This window comes from Protopterus annectens, chromosome 15.part0, assembly GCF_019279795.1.
Source record: "Protopterus annectens isolate FY-2018-M chromosome 15.part0, PAN1.0, whole genome shotgun sequence".
Classification (NCBI taxonomy): Eukaryota; Metazoa; Chordata; order Ceratodontiformes; family Protopteridae; genus Protopterus; species Protopterus annectens.
The window spans coordinates 698324589-698341649 of NC_056749.1; the positions used below are offsets into that span (position 1 = coordinate 698324589).

The following is a 17061-nucleotide window of genomic DNA, read 5'->3' on the forward strand; positions in this document are numbered from 1 at the left end:
TGTCCCGGACGTTAGGTGCAGGGGGTGGGTTAAGTGAGTTAGGGAGAGTTAGGGGGGGGGGGTGGGTGAGGTCTGTGATAGTGAGGGAGGGTGACCTTAGGGTTGGGGGGGTAAGGTTAGGTATGTTAGTTAGTATGGTGTGTTGTGTGTTGTTTTGTGTTTCGGTGTGGTGTGTGGGTGTTATGGTTTTCGCGTTTTGTTTTGTGTGTTATGTGTTATATTATCTGGCGTGGTTTTTTTGTGTTTGTGGTAGCGGCGTGGGCTTTTTTAAAGTAGACCCATATATATATATATATATATATATATATATATATATATATATATATATATATATTTATATATTAATGAAAACACAGTTTACCGAAAGTGCAGTGAATAAAACTTCAGTACATCAAACCTTACTTCTCCAAAAAAAAAAAAAAAAACACAAAAGGAAACAAAACACAAGTGTCTGCAGGGGGCAAGCCCCCATCCCTGTACCCCAATACCACCTGCACATTATATATACCAACTCCGAGATCACACTACAGTGGGAAAAGGGTAAATCTTCTTATCCCTACTGTAGCTTGATCTGCACCAACAAGCTCTAACAAGCTCCAACTGCTGTACCAGATACATTCCTGGTAATGGTTTAAACAAATAAAGACAAAAACTGCACCTGTTCTGCAATATCACTCCAGAAGTAGTGATCTGTGTTTGGAGAAGTCAGCTTCGAGGTAGTGAAGTTTTGCTCATCTGCACTTTCGGCAGTTTGGGCTCTGCAATTTGAGATTCGGTAAACTGTGTTTTCGTTAAAAAGAATATATATATATATATATATATATATATATATATATATATATATGTATGTATACACACACACATATATATATATATATATATATATATATATATATATATATATATATATATATATAGGTGTTGTACATCCTGTGGATGTGACAGAATCCTGGTACCAGGAGACCAATTACATCTGGTCAGCACAGGCACGTGGTAACGGCTGTGTGAGATCAACAATCCCTGGGTAGTGGAATATTTCCTTTCCCAGTGATTGTGCAATCTCAGCATTAGTATGTATAATTAGCAGGGACTGTGCAGTGGGGCTTGAACCCCTGCGAAAACAATGTTATTTGTTGCACATGCTAAGGTTCTTTCTCAGTGTACGCATGTTAACATGTCAACATTCAGCTTGTTGACCTTTTACAATTGTTTTGGAGGATAAGGAATTTAGTTTTACATTGCTTTCTGTGTCCAGTCCCAGTGAAAGGAATTACTTCACACTTAAGACATTTTGTTTAAAACCTAGACAGTGTAGTAAACTGTTTATAAATGTATCACAATAGCTACCACTTTGAGTACGGTATGTTTTATTAACTGCTTCTGACCTTTGTTCTGTTTACATTGCAGACGAGTATGATCCCAGCAGAGTTGAAACCGTATGAGGTGAGCATAAGTGAAAAAGAGATTTCACTAAAGTGGATAACAACTTTACAAGTGTTGTGCAAAGCATTGTTTCACAGACTGCTTTTATCTAGTTATAAGCAGCACTGAACACTGGCCATGTGTTATTCTTGTTTATGTTTTCATGGAGTATGAGAACGTGCTTCGCACTGCCAGCAGGAAGTTAGTCACTCGCTCCGATCTGTGCTTTAATGATAACAGAAATGGTTCCGCTTGCTTTGTAGTGATCCATTGTTAACACTGTATTCTGTGCCAGTTCTTGGAAATGATGATTCTTAATGACAAAGGATTAACTGTTTTCAGCTGCAGAAGAAGGCTTCATGGAGTACAACTGTAAAACTAACATTGCTCCGCCTGGTTCAGACAGCTAAGGGTTCTCCTCATTTATTCAGAGCACAAAACTATTCTGTATAAAACACCCAGTAGGTTTATTCCAAAGCCTACACATAAAGCTATATATTGCCAATATGTCTGTTTCTAAATGACGACAATGAACTCAGCAACTCAAAATTGCCAGTCTTTGAAGGTGTTAGAAATTTCTAGAACTGTTCCAGGGTGTCAGATAGATGGCGATTAATCACCTTTGCTTTTGAGAAGGGGATGAATCTTACAAATTCAGAGCATAACTAGTATCTAGTGCAATAAAGGCAATAGTACTGACTTACTGCACAAGGTCTGAGAAGCATTTCAGGGACTCTACCTGCCATAAGCTTTGGATGTATTTAGTCCTTACATGATGCCTGCTGCATCATATGGAAATGATATATGGACAGATCTAAGTCACTGTAGTGTACATATGCTGGTTTGTGAGCTCAATGATTTCATCCTGGAGATACCAGAGAAACATGCCATTGTATTCTAAAACTTTTGGTATTCTTTTTCTTTTATGAAATGCCTGGATCTATTTATGCAATTTATGCGACACTCTATACAGCAATGTTTGTCTGGCTAAGTTGTTTTCATGATGTGAAGTAACCCCCAGAGAACAAACAGACAATGCTGTCTAAATTGTATACTGTAACTTAAGCCCTACCAAGATGTGGCTATTTTTGGGCTTTCATATTTTCCTTTTTTATGTGTGTGCAAGGTAGCATACAAAGTGGATTCCTGTTTTAGAGAGTGTCTGGGACTGTTATGGAGTTAGAACAATGTAATGTACTATCAGAGTAAACTCATTTTCCCAGTGTACACATTAATGTGAAGAACACAGCTATGAGAAAAGCGTACTTTATGTCACAGTTCAACAAGCAAAATGATATGCTGAGTGAACAACAAGCAAGTTATTGCACACAATAGCAACACAACAGGTATCTAACACTGCGGTTTTACAGACATGTAGCAAACAAACAAGGCCATGCAAAGCAATAATGCAGTAATCAGAGCAGAACGTGTTTGACGTACTGAATTATTGTGTTTCCTGTTGCCTCAGAAACAGAAATTTATTGTTACATCTGTAAATGTACACACTGATATTTAATCACTTATAATTCACTTCTACCATGCACATGCAAAATAATAAGCTGCTGCAAATAACACAGTCTAGTATAATTTGTATTAACACAGCTTCCTGCGTGGTTTCTAGTGCTGTTGCATTACTAAGACTTGTTTCTGGATGGTGCCGGGTGCTGTAGTGCAAACTGTAAGTTCAGAATGACTTTGCAGGAATCAGAAGACTGACAAGTGAACATCTGAAGTATATCAGGGTACTTGACATTTGGAGGTAATGAGCCAATGTCAGTTTTTGAATAAGATCTGGGGATGCTTGTTCAGTTTGTAGTCTTTGCCATAGTCATATTTACCCAGCTTTAAAAGTCAGAAATTAAAATTATTTAATAGGCATGTTACGTTTCATTGTGATATAGTACTTCAGAAGTAGTTGTAATGTAAATCTTATTATTTTTACATTGTAGATTTGAATCTTTGGTTTATTTTAAGTGAAAGTGACATGTCAAGTATATGGCTTTCTCTGATGCTATATGTAACTGTTCTTAAGTTAAAAGACATAACTTTAAGAACAGTTAAAATATGGGATCATGACCATCTAACTCCGAAAGTGTCACTTACTCCTTTTAGAACAAATCGGAGCCGGTGAGTTTACAGGGATGACATTTAGGGTCTGTGTCTCTCATTCTGTACCTACTAACATTTTGCCTTTTATATAGGTAAACTGCACAGAGCAATGCTATTTAAGACAATCATTTATTTTTTCACTGTCATCATTTTCTGATATTCAGTATGTGTAAAGCCAAAATATATTTTTATACACTAGTGTAGTCTATATCACATACTGGCTTGGAGCATGCCTTAGAATAACATGCAATTATATTTTAAATTCACAATGTGCCAAATCTGTGACATGCACTAACATTTACTGTAGCTATTCAGACATGGAGATAGCATGAGGAGGATTATTACGAAGGACATGTGTTATACAGTCATTACGCCACAAATAATACCGACAAATGATTTGCAGCTTCAGCTTGACTGAAGGTCTTTCAGTATATAACTAGAAGTACTGTCAACTGTCACTTACAAAATCTTGGTTTTGCTTCTTCAGACATTGTTTTTATTTATTTGCTGTTAACCAGCTTAGTGAGCTAGTCTCTGTGGAACAATTTCAATCACCGGTAGGGCTACAAGAAAAAGGGTAACTATAATGTGTGTGTGTGTGTGTGTGTGTACATTTAATAGTCTAAGATGTAGTTAAATAACAAAATTTAAATTGTTCAGCTAAAATACATACATTTGCTGGCATTCACATGAAATATGAATAAATAAAACATAGTAGGAAAACTAACTAGCAAAATTGTATTGATGATGGGTGTGAGTCAAGTACTGAATGAGTGTTTTCATTTTTAGCCTGACATCTGTGACATCCAACTCGGTGCAGCTTTCATGATGGACCCCAACCCCCTTTATCCCACCCCCTTTTATTTTTTATTCCCTCTTCTCCACCCGCACCTGACCCTTCATGAATGACTCCACTGTTTACACTCAGCTGGCCTATTAATTCCTCAATAGCACAAGTAGGGAATACAAAGGCATTTCAGGAACTCAATGACCCATTTGTTTTTACAGACCTTTGGGTCATTCTATTCCCCAGTGGTGACAATCAGCTGGTAGACAGGAGGTCAGCTGTAAGTCCTGCAATGCAGCTTTCCTTTCCATCCACAAGGTTGCTTATGGGCTCACCATAAATACCTGGTCAGGAAAAGGAGGTATGTATCCCAATGTCTCCATTGTCATGGGCTTAGTAGTGTCCCACCTCCCATGTGTCAGCTGCTCAGTCTCATACTCACCTTAGCTGGTCCTTCATATGCCAGGTAGCCCATGTAATTGAACAGGGGTCACTTTGTAGTCAAGGCTTTATATTTGCATATAATGGGGCATCGGGTAGGAATACTACTCCTGTGGACAGTATCCCTTATGCTTATTTTCTGCAAATTTACCCCTCCAGATGAGGACTTGGGTCATTTGCCTGAGCCCCTTATTACCCTCTGTTATCAAGAAGTGTAGTTTGAATTTCTGTGTGTGCTAAACACAGTATGGGTCATTTTGGATATTTGTTTATTCTTTGCACTGGAGGTAATGTCACAGTGTATTTGATTCTGTTGTATATAGCAGTAGGGGCTACTCAAATGGATCAAGGCATGTGCCCCAATACTCAGTCGCCCACAGGACATCCTACTGTAGAGAGGTTTGCTGAAGGATTTTTTGGGAGGGAATGCTTGTACTAGTGCTTTCTTTAGGTTGCTGCTTCATGTGGCGCATGTGATAAGTACAACGAGCTATAGCGTGTAATAGTAGATAGGTAGTGGTTCTAATCTCACATCTGCCAACTTTGTGAGCAAAAAGTCATATGGCACAGTGGTTAAGGTGTTTGCCTCATATACCTGAGGTGCAAGGTTTGATTCTCACCTCTGCTAAGAGTTCATTTATTAAAGAGTATTCTACGCTTGTGTCCTGTCAGTTACTTTATGAGTACATTACGTCTCCTGACTGGTAATACTGTTCTGTTTTACAGCTTACTGTTCTGAATTCAGTGCACTCTTACTGGATTGTGTAAAACTAACAGAAAAAAAGCACTTAAAAAACTCACTCATCCAGAAAGGTTCTACTACTTGTAATCAAATCACAAAGGATCAAACATAGTATACTGAATCTGAAGCTGATCAAACGTAAGATTGTCAAATGAAAGAATCAGAAATAAAAGATCTGATTCTAGTGTTAAAATCAGCTACCTAGAGAAGTAGAGAGGCAGCTATCCAGAGAAGTAGAAATGCCTCTCAGAGCAGTTCTAGTCTACAAACTACAACCAATAAAGCACAGAAAGGAAGTAGCATGTAGGTGAAAAAAAAGGTTACACTCTGCTTACCAGCGCTTCCTTATCCCATGGTACATTAAAAAAGGGTTTAAACAACATAATTCTAAACAGTATGTGTTAAAAGTTATACTGGAGTACACTATCACATATACAAAAATAATTAGACAGCATTAAGTAAACTAAATTAAAAACAGCACAGAATAAAGTGCCATACACTAGTCAGGGAGTCGAGTTGCCCTGTACCCCCTGATGTGGGGATCTGCTCTCTTCAAATACCCTTATTATATAGTGAACTTTGACATTGTGTTGCCTCACTGAAATGGCAGGAATACATTCTCTGTCCTTTCAATGATGTGCAATAACCTTAGAATTACAGTATTTAATATATTTAATGAGGAATTGGATAGGTGCAGTTTTTAGTCTTTCTTTAACTTTGCATTTTGCTTAACTTCAGCCTGCTATACTTCATATAGTTTACATTTAAATATACTACAGAACTATTTCTTTTTGTCCATGTTCTAGGAATCTATACATTAACAGCAACACAACACAGCAGGAATTTGTACATTAACACCAGCAAACTAGGTTATTCATTTATAATACAATGTAGCTAAGCAAATAAGTGTAAAACAATTTTTATATATCTGAACAACTCAGGTCTGTATGTCATAATTCATATACTTATTTTTGGAATACTGAAATCCAGACTTTTGTACTCGGTCATTTTATTTCTGGTTATTTGAGATTCAGTCAAGTAGTAAAACTCATGCAAGACTTGTCGACTGCTACTTTTCTGAAAATGGAATACACTAAAAATTCTTATTATGAAAATGAAAATATAGATCACAGTGTATATGGAGAACATGGCTTCCTACACCACTCCCTAGCTAAGTATTCCAGCTTCTGAGTAACAATATAAACAGAGTATTTAGTTAAAAAGCTCCCCTGCCTAATACTTATTCATAGTTTATAGCTCCTTATATGGGAAATGTTTAAGTATTACTTCTTTTAGAAAAGTACTAAATTATAAGTCAAGTAATGGAAGAAGTCATTTTTTTGCAAATCTTTTTTTTTTTTTAATGAATACAACTCACATGTTTTGTATTCCATTTTACAGCATAAAATACAATCAGTGTAGTAGTTTGTCATATTCTCATTATGATTTCTTAAATTAATTGCCCTAATGTGCTTATCAAATTCAACAATAGCTGTCTCCCTTTTTGATTTATATCTGTTGTACTCAGGATAGTGAGCTAAATCTGTAAACATCCTGTTTTTAATGTATAGTCTGTTTTTCATCTTTTTTATCCTTCAGGTTATGTTCAGATTTTAATTTCACTTGCCATATACTGAACTGCTTTCTTGACATCTTTTGACAAACATGATGTCATGCTGAGCCTAGGAAAATGACTTCATTTTAAGCCCCTGTATATCTGACAGCATCTGCAAATTTAAGTTTCCGGTATTAACAGCACCTTTTATTTCTCTTACCAATTTGTTCTTGTAAAGTACTGTGAATAGAATTTAATTAAAATAACCAAGTCACTTTTTTATGTAAAAATATCTAGTCATTTTTTTTCAAGTAGTTGGTGGAATTATTGCTGTCTGTGACTTCACATAGCGGTATAATGACCCTCAATCCAAAGTGCTCTAGCAATATTAATCAGATAGGAGGCCGGAGATATAAACTTCAGAAATGCATCTGGTACTTTAAAAGCATTATAAGTTAATCTTTTATATTTACAAAAGTAAGACAGATGCTTTGCATTCATATCCTTTTTCAGAGTTTTGTGGTATAGTTTGCTTAAATAAATGCCTTAAAATTTGTTAGAGTTAAACTGTTAGTAATTTTAACTTTAGCCACTAGAGGGCAGTCTTGTTATAATAAATTGCAGTTCTTTTCAGACAAACTTTGTATCCATCTTGCACAGATATTTGTTATCTTTTGGGATCTAACTACCTGTACTACTGTAACAGATGTAACATCTGAATGCCAAATCAGTAGTTACAAAGATACACATGCATCTATTGTTGTTACACAGCAATAAATGATTAAAGTGTTTAAGAGGACCTGCCACCACATATCGAATCACAATATGCAGAGTGCATTTAAGTGTGAGCTCAGCTCCCCTTACCACATACGATGGGGTCAAAAGACAGCTCCTTATACACCTAAAAGAGGTTTAACCTTACATTATCTGAAACACAACATTGCTTTTCACAGGATTCACAATGAATAAGTGAAACTCATTTAATCGATTCAGAATTATCTGACCGCAAAACTTCTAAAACCTCAGGAGGTCAATAAACAGAAAAACATCTGCGACCCTGTACCCAAGCATGCTAGAAACTCCTTAACCTCCAAACCACCCCAGGAGTGAATTTGCAACTTCCCATCCAAAACACGCTTCTTAGCCTTTGAGCTTTACTTTGCAAGTGATGAAAAGTAAAGCTGACTGGCTAAGATGCATGTGTCAACTCTGGGACTGCATATAAACTCTGGGAAAAGGGAGAAAGTGATGAAAACACAACATTCACCTTCTCACTCTCCTCCATATCTAACTTCTGTTACCACATGACAACTTTCTAACACTGATGAGGTTCTGATTATTAAACAAGTGCCACAGATGAAAAGTAGGTAACCCTTTTTTGTTTATTTTATACAAATGACTGGAACAGTCAGCAATTTGATTTTACCTGCTTCCTTCAGTCACTTACTGGTAAGTTATGGTACCATTTTCATCACTGATTAGATTGTTCTAGAACAAATGAAGTAATGCTTGTGTCAAAAATAAGCTGTAACATATGAAATGATAAACAGCTGATATATGAGGAAAGGTGTTAAAACATTCAATGTGTGCTACCATTAATGCATAAGGAAAGGTCATCCTGCTCATTAGTGAAAATGAACTCTAGAGTTTAATTATGTAAATTATATGCAAGTGACTGTTGAGTAAGATTCTCTTGTTGTTAAAGGGGTAAATTTAGATGCAGGTGGGTAAACAGACACGCGCATGTGCGCGTGCACACACACACACACACACACACACACTTGTATTTCGAGATAAGCACTGCCATTCCCTTACAACAGTTAGAATAGCAAATGATACAAAGTAAAGCTCACTGTCTAACATCTGGCAGTTTTACTGTTACAGTGTCACTGTCTAACATCTGGCAGTTTTACTGCTACAGCGTCAGTGGATAACTGTATAAAGATGAACAAACTGGGTAAGAAAGCCTTAACTACTTAGAACAGACTTTACCTCAAAACTCGGGTAAACCAGGACCTGTGAGGAAACTTACAGATCTCCCTTGCTGAAGTGTCAGTAACTACTTTCTTGACATAAATCCCCAAGAAGTCAGTAAACCGTGTTTGTCTTCTATAAGCTGAAGTGGGCAGAGTAAAAGAAGAAACATTCAGGGAAAGGAGGAGTAAGCAGTGAGTCCATGCAGAGTTAGCATTAAAATCTCAGGTACCATATTAATAAGATACAAGGCTTGTAGGTATTACCTGTGAAGAGAAGGGCTGATGTTGTGGCACTGATGGAGAGCTGGCCTTTGGTAATCACTAGTGTCACCAACAGTAAGTCAGCTGTCTGCTGGTTTGGTTTTCTAGACTGGTTAAGAATGGAAAACCTACTTTAGTAGAGACATTCAGCTCTCCCGGTCCATAAGTGATAGAGACCAGCTCATTAAATTACTGTGCTGCTGTGCATGCATGATAAGCATCTGCAAGTCAGAGCGGGAATCTACCACATTCACAATCTGCCAGCGTGCATTAGAGGATTCAATGGAGGCTTTGATGTGACCCATGTTTAAAATGAGCTGAGAATGGGTGATAAATGTGCTGTGGAAATAGTATCCCTTGTAACTGTGGATATTAATGTCAGTGAGCTGGAAGGGTGAGGTGGGAGAAGAGCATGACTGTAAACAAGTTCCCTTAGCCGTAAAAATAATGAAAAATATTAATAAAAGTAATTGAGAAAGCTGAAAAACTGCTGCCACTAGCATTCACAACCACTGTCCTCCTGAAGGTATACTGATAAGCTTGAGTTTGTAGTGTTTGTTAGAGGAACATTAATGACTGATGTCATAGCAGTTAGGCTTTCTTCTAACACACAAAAAAACCTTCCACACAAGATTGTTAATCACCACCCTCAGCTCTCATAATACACTGCGCAAACAGAACAGTTCATTTTTTCCCAGTACAGAGGAGTTTGCTTATGTATTTGATGGTCTCACGCTGTTTGGAGAGAAAAAAAGCTTTCATATATTCTAATCATAGCAAGAAGTGGCACGTACTAGCATATTAATCCACTGAAAAACATGGAAAGCTTCAAAAGATAATAGAAAGGCTAAGCTCCCTACCCTGGTAAGTAATACTTCTGTTCACATCACTGAGGTTACCACTAATAGATCTGAGCTCATTTTTAATTCTGGGCCTATTTCTACTCCTGTACATGACTTTCTCTGGTTTCAGTTTTACTCTCTTCTGTACTGAATCAACAGAGTTCTCTTCCACCAGAAAGTGATTATGTAAAGTTGACAGAAGCCATTAAAAGACTAAATGGTCACACTCTGACATATTCTATACTAGTATTAGTTCTAAACAAAGTCTGTACAGTGAAGTTAAATAGCCAAAGTTAGTTTGAGTGACCCTCTAAAGAATTATTTTTTGAGGGATGACAAACCCTCTGTAAACCCTTTGTGGAGAATAACCCCCCAAAAATATATACACCTACTCTAAAATCACACAACAGTGGAGAAATATAAAATCTCCTCTATCATTGAAAGTATTTTCAGCTAACTTCCCTGAAACTGCTCTTGATTGATTGGCAGAAACCTGTCAAATCCATGCCAATCCATATGATATTAGGCCAACAGGTGCTGGTCCCACCTGCACAGATCTTCTGACATTAGTCTTACATATTTTTTCGAAAGTATCAGCTCACTCGGAATCAGCTGGACAGCTGTGCGTTCTGCAGACTTGTGCCTGTTTTGCATTTTTCTGTTTTACCTGTATTTATTTTTCAACAGCCCTTCTCTTGTGTACTGGATCAGTTAGATGTAGAGCTGTTTCATTTAGGTCTTGCTACGCAGACTACTGCTTTTTCTTGAGCAGCAGCTTATCCTTCTTAGCAATATCCTGCTTCCTTGCATCAACCATATCCACATGCCTCCCCTTGAGACTATATCTGTGACAACCATTGTTTTTTATACCCCTCCTGCACATGTACATCACTCTTCCAGTTGAAAAGGGCAGCAGAATCTTTTTTTTCTTTTTTTTTTCCAAAAAACTCTGCTGTTGTTAAGAAACTTGGGAATAGACTGCAAATTACAAGGCATACAGCATCCTGCAAGGCTAACACCATACTTTTAAAGATATTGGCAATGAGGGAGTTACCCCCAACTCTAATTGTTAATTGATGACCTTAAATTTGGTGAGGTTCTAAAATTAATGCAATTAAGGAGAGATATCCTGTAATTCAATATCACCCTCATAAAGATGCTTACTAATAGTTATAGGACAATAGTGCAGTCCTCCTTGGTTATCTACATGTGGTGTACATCATCCAAGACACTGTTACCTATTTTTTAGGAATACACTAATACCATGATACCATATGTAGGAAGATAGACAATGATATTCTATAGCCATATGGAGTGTTTGCTGTTGCACATACTTCCAAACTGGATGTCACTGTCTCAGCAGTGATCCTTCAGAGGAACCATACTCCTATCTTTTCCTTAGACAGTGAACCATGGACTCTGGATAAACTGTGATAGCAGGTGAATATATCCTCCTTTGTATCCACCAGGGCATTGAACTACCTAATTATAATGCTTTACTTTCGGTGAGCCCTGGTAAACTAAGTACAACATTCTGTAGAGAAAATGTCTTCCATGGCTCTGATCCTGGAAACCTGGTGGCTTGAATGGCATATGATGCAGCAGATCAAATTGCCAGGGTGGAAACAGTCAGAATATCCATTATGCTGTCCCTACTGGCTCCTCCTTAGGAGGAAGGCATCAAAGTGCCCTTTAAGGACTTCTTACCATTTGGTCCAGAAACTAATAAGTCCCTAAAATTAGTCTAGGAAAAAGAGAAACTTATTGCTTCTAGAGATACGAAATTCTTCCTTTCCCACTATGCTCATGGATGCAGGGATGTCAGAGAGAATTGTACTCATACCATGAAAACTCACAGCCCCTGCAACAAGAATCTCTTGGAAGTCAGTACATCTAGTCAGCTGTCTCTCAGGAAGGGCATTGACCTACAGAGTGTCCTCCTTGGCATTTTCAGGGAGGTCATATGTATGACCAAGCCAATCAGCAGCTGCCAGGACTACTGTCTCAATTGCCCGTAGGTGGAGGGTATCGGGGAAGATGTTCCCTCCAATGCTAAATAGTGGTCCAAGACTGCCACAGATGTGTTAGTGAGGGAAGGGATAGCCACAGGCAATCATGACATTCTCTACACTTACACAGGTCCATCACCAAACTTCTCATATTTCTTTCCTGGATTCCTATGGACATTTTGAAGTTTTTAGTTTTAATGGATAGAAGGTTGGGAAAATCAAATTTATTTAAGACTTAACAGTCCAACAAACCTTGGCCAGAGAATAATATGTAGAGATTTTGAAGCTAAACATGTTACCTTCTTGATTTACTATGATGTTGAATAATGCAAGAAAGCCCAGAATGTAAAATTATTCTTAGTAAAATGATTTTTCATGATTCAGAGGATTACAGTTACTGATAAGTAACAAGAGATAGGGTGGTTCACCAGACCACTACAAATGAAATAAAAAAGCAGTTAAAAATGCATTCAATGCAATGTAAGATTAATGACCACAATACAGTGTCAAATTACTCCTTTACTACCACAGAACTTATATTATTCCAGCAACAAGCAACCAGTATTGTATATTACTAGTATACTATGTCTAATACCTGCATTTTATTTTTGATAATATAAATATATTTTATTTAAAACATACTTCTTACAATAATTACCGTGTAGACAGTAGTATGTGATTTTCAGCTTGCTTGCCCATCCCTAGTAATGACTATCACAATATCAGTTTTTCTTTCAAATTAATACTGATAACTTTTACAATAATTTCTTCTTCTTTACTGGCAATACAGAAAGTTTGTAAATGTATGTGATTTGTTGTCGAATAGTAGGTGTGTGGGTTCGATTCCTGTAGGTCTCATTCGGAGGGCGAAGGGTAATGAGAAGCTATAATGGTAGCTGTGTCAAGCAGTAGGATCCAATAGTTGTTGCTGATTAGAAAGAGGAAAGTAAAGTTTGAGTTACATTTAGAGAGAGAGAAAGGATGGAGTCATACAAAGAATTGAAGATTTTTCTAGTTTGGGTTTTATCGACTTTCAGTGATGACCACATCAGAAAACAGTCCTCATAACAGATGACATCATAATTGTTTAGCAACAAAACATGATGATAGAAATACAAATCATAAAATAGCTAGATATTTTTAAAGTGTTTTGTTGATATTTAATTTATTTCCTTTCCACCATGGCATGTGGTGTATAAAGTGCCAAATAGTTTTACCCCATCATTGAATGGCTTCTGCATTAGTTAAACAAGACTTGTAATGCTTCCATTTTCCCTACTCCCATGACACTGAAAATAACCAGCAAACTTTAACCTCAGTGACATCAGCATAGGGAAATATTTTTTATTAAAATGTCCCAACTAAATAAGGAATAGTAAAGATAGAAATGCATTGTGACAATTCTTTTGCCAAATGGCCAGACTTGAAAATAAAACCAGTATATTAACTCAGGCAATTGCATCCGACATGATTAATATATATCTCAGTAACCAATTCCTTACTGTAAAGTAGTACCATATCCATGAAGAAAAATTCCACACTGTTTAACATTTGTCACTGTATGCCAAGCACTATGCATCTTACTAAGAGCTGTATCCTGTTCCAGCTTACTTTTGTTACCTTTCACTTGAATGTAGCTGTATTTATTTATTGATTTATTGTCTGACTGATTCACTGTAATAAACTCTGCTGCAGACTACAAAAAACATGCCAACCCATTACACTGTTTCTCCCCTATACTGCATCCTCGGGAGGCAGGGCTTGATGCAATTGAATCAGGAAGTAATTGGACAGTTGCTCAGCATACAGTAAACAGAAACACCACTTTATTAAATTTAATAAATATGGGTCCACTGGAGTAACTAAAGTAAAAACTACACATTTTAAAATAAGAAGGCCCACTTCACAAGATAAAGGCATAACTGTAACATAAAGAAATGGGTAAAAAAAACTTTGCATTTGATGTTTGAGCAGTCTAATCACCTTTATCCTAGACAAGCCCTTTAATAAGGTAACCTTTCAATCTGTTCTGCTCTTGCTATCCAGTGGAAATGTGTTGGCCTGTTTAAATTTTCAATATTTGTTAAGCTTTTTAAATCTACAAGACATTTCCCTGCCTTTAAAGAAGAGGAAGCAGGCAAAATGATGACCAAGCTTCGTCTTTAACAGTTCCGGAATCTCTGCTTCATGCTCATCTCCTAGCAAATGATATTCAGGAAGTGCAGTTCCATGGTAGCTCTCCATGTACAATAGCTTGGAACACCTGACCTCAGTTTGTAATTCTTTGAGCATAACAGCTTGACGTATGATATGTTGACTTATGATATGTCTGTGTTTCTTTGATGTTGACTTATGATATGTCTGTGTTTCTTTGATGTTGACATGATATGTGTGTGTTTCTTTGATGGTGACTTATGATATGTCTGTGTTTCTTTGATGTTGACTTATGATATGTCTGTGTTTCTTTGATGCTACATCATACAACAAGTTCATTTATACTTGCACAGTAGTGAGCTGCAGGTGACTGAGCTCAGTGCATCTCATAAAAAGACCGAGACAGGTGTTGTGCTACCTCTCCAGGATCAATTTCTCCAAGGTGTTTTGACATTTAAGTGAAAACAATAAAGTATAAGGTTGTGGGGTAGAAGTTCTCTACAAAGAATATGCAGGGGGCTTATCTTCTTGTAGGAAACATTTCTTTTTTTTTTTTTTTGCAGTGGCTCAAAAATTTACTTGATTAAGTATCTGTGTTATGAGAAAATGTAAATTCAAGCTACCATTTACAAATTCTGACTATTATGATGTGAGGTTGGGTTAGCTGAGCATAGGTAATGGGGAGCATGGGTAATGGTGAGCATGGGTAATGGTGAGCATGGGTAATGGTGAGCATGGGTAATGGTGATCATAGGTAATGGTGAGCATGGGTAATGGTGATCATAGGTAATGGTGAGCATGGGTAATTGTGATCATAGGTAATGGTGAGCATGGGTAATGGTGAGCATAGATAACGGTGAGCATAGGTAATGGTGAGCATGGGTAATGGTGAGCATAGGTAATGGTGAGCATAGGTAATGGATCTGTAAGGGTTAAATGAGGAGTCATCCATAGGCTCTGACATGTGGTGCTTTTGAGTATCTCTTTTCTCCCCCTTATGACAGTTGGAAATCTGGCATTCTCAATAATTAGAATTTTCAACATCTTAAGAAGACATTTTACCACTGAGAAGAAATGCAGCCTGGCATTGCCCCACCGTGCACTTAATGCATTTAACATAATTGTAAGGCATATAAGGATATGTCGTATTATGTAACTACATACAATTTATCATGGTTCATAGGGTTCTGTTGGGGCTTTTTGCTTATCTGATAAATAGTATTCTCTGTACTGTTTCATTTCAGTACCATATTCCATCTCATTTTTTACTTTTTTGAGATTGAACAATCATTTCTGGAAATGAATTTGTTTCTGATTTGTACTAGTCTGATGCATTAATATGGCTGTTACATGTAATCTGTTATCCTTTCATGCACTTTACTATATAATTCATTTTGTATGGACAGTTAAAATTTAATATTCCTTGTATTTACCATCCTTATCACAACTTAGGCGTATGGTTATATCATGCAGGATAAAGAGTTTATTCCAATCTGAAGTACAAAGTTATTACATAATGGAATATAATTATGTAAATGCATATTTGTAATCCTGATTCTGCTGTGTGCCATATACAGTGTTCAGCTAAGGACCAAAGGAAGACATTTACTCAGATATGTTTCCTTCTGCTTCCTTCACGCTCGTTTTTTTTTTACTTCCAAAAGTATTATCAACTATTTAAATGTGTAAAATAAGCTTAGTATACACTGTTTTGAAAGAAAATCCATCTATTTTTCTTGAAGACATTTTATCTTTGTATTTATCAGCACAATGTAAATACTACAGAGTAAATGCACCATCCAGCTGTACAGTATATCACTGGTAAATAAACAATCTGCATGAATATCCAGTAATGGCTTCCTTGAGTGCTTTGACTGACTTTTCATATTATGCTGATCATGAATAATGAACTTTAGGTCATTTCTATTAGCACTCTTTGTGTTGAAAGGAATTGTATATGTGATGTGTCTGATATTTACATATGGTAGATCAATAGTGCATTCGATGAATGAATAAACAGCTAAATAAATGCTTTGCTGTCTTTAGATTATTGGATCAAACATATAACATTTGAATTGATTAGTTTAGATTAGTTTAGCCTTTACTAATTTAATGTAAGAGACACTGTTGACCAGTATGGCTTCCATTTGCAATTTATATTCCAATGTCCTTTCCATATGTAAAAGTGTTTAGTATAGTAAGTTGAATATGCCTATTACATATACTATAACTTTTCTTCAGGCATGCAATATTTGTAGTTAGAACTCATCTTGGGAGACACTATGAGTAGCAGTTTCAAAAGAGTGGGTGCTCTCAATAAATACGGAGACGGCCTCAATTGGTGGATGTTGATGAAATAAGAGTGGCATGGAGTTTCCACGAGTGTCACTGTTTATTAGAGCCAAACACCACTGTATAATATTGTTTCCACTTGTTATGCTGTGATATTTTTGGCACTTGTGGGACAGAGTCTTGCAACCATAGGAATGTCCCTTGAAGAGGCAAAGTGACAGAATCTACAATATAATGTGTATCCAATTAATTTACACATTAGCTCATAGGAAGAAAGTTATTGCTTAGCACAGAAGTGTCAGCACAGACTGACCCAGTCACTGGCACAGAACTTATTCTTGTGGGGCTACAGTGACCAAAGTAAGTGAGTGCCTTTGGCTGTCCTGACTGGAAAATAAGTGCCCTACTGATCTCAAGTGCTGCTCAGAGATGACTGCAGATGTTGAGAATAATCTGATAATAAAACTGGAA

General features: G+C 36.8%; 1 protein-coding gene and 1 long non-coding RNA gene across 3 annotated transcripts in view; both read left to right on the plus strand.

The window, feature by feature from the left end:
• JCAD (junctional cadherin 5 associated) overlaps positions 1–8189 on the plus strand; it is a 566987-nt gene extending 558798 nt beyond the window's left edge. For both annotated transcript variants that reach the window (XM_044057552.1, XM_044057553.1), the window contains one exon: positions 1408–8189. In XM_044057552.1, coding sequence (XP_043913487.1) covers positions 1408–1442 — 35 coding nt within the window. In that variant the 3' untranslated portion in view covers positions 1443–8189. The remainder of the gene's footprint in view (positions 1–1407) is intronic.
• Positions 8190–14460: 6271 nt separating this feature from the next.
• Positions 14461–16147, plus strand: LOC122790017. The gene is made up of 2 exons (XR_006362906.1): positions 14461–15004; positions 15197–16147. It is a non-coding gene; the product is annotated as an uncharacterized LOC122790017 (long non-coding RNA).
• Positions 16148–17061: the final 914 nt, after the last annotated feature.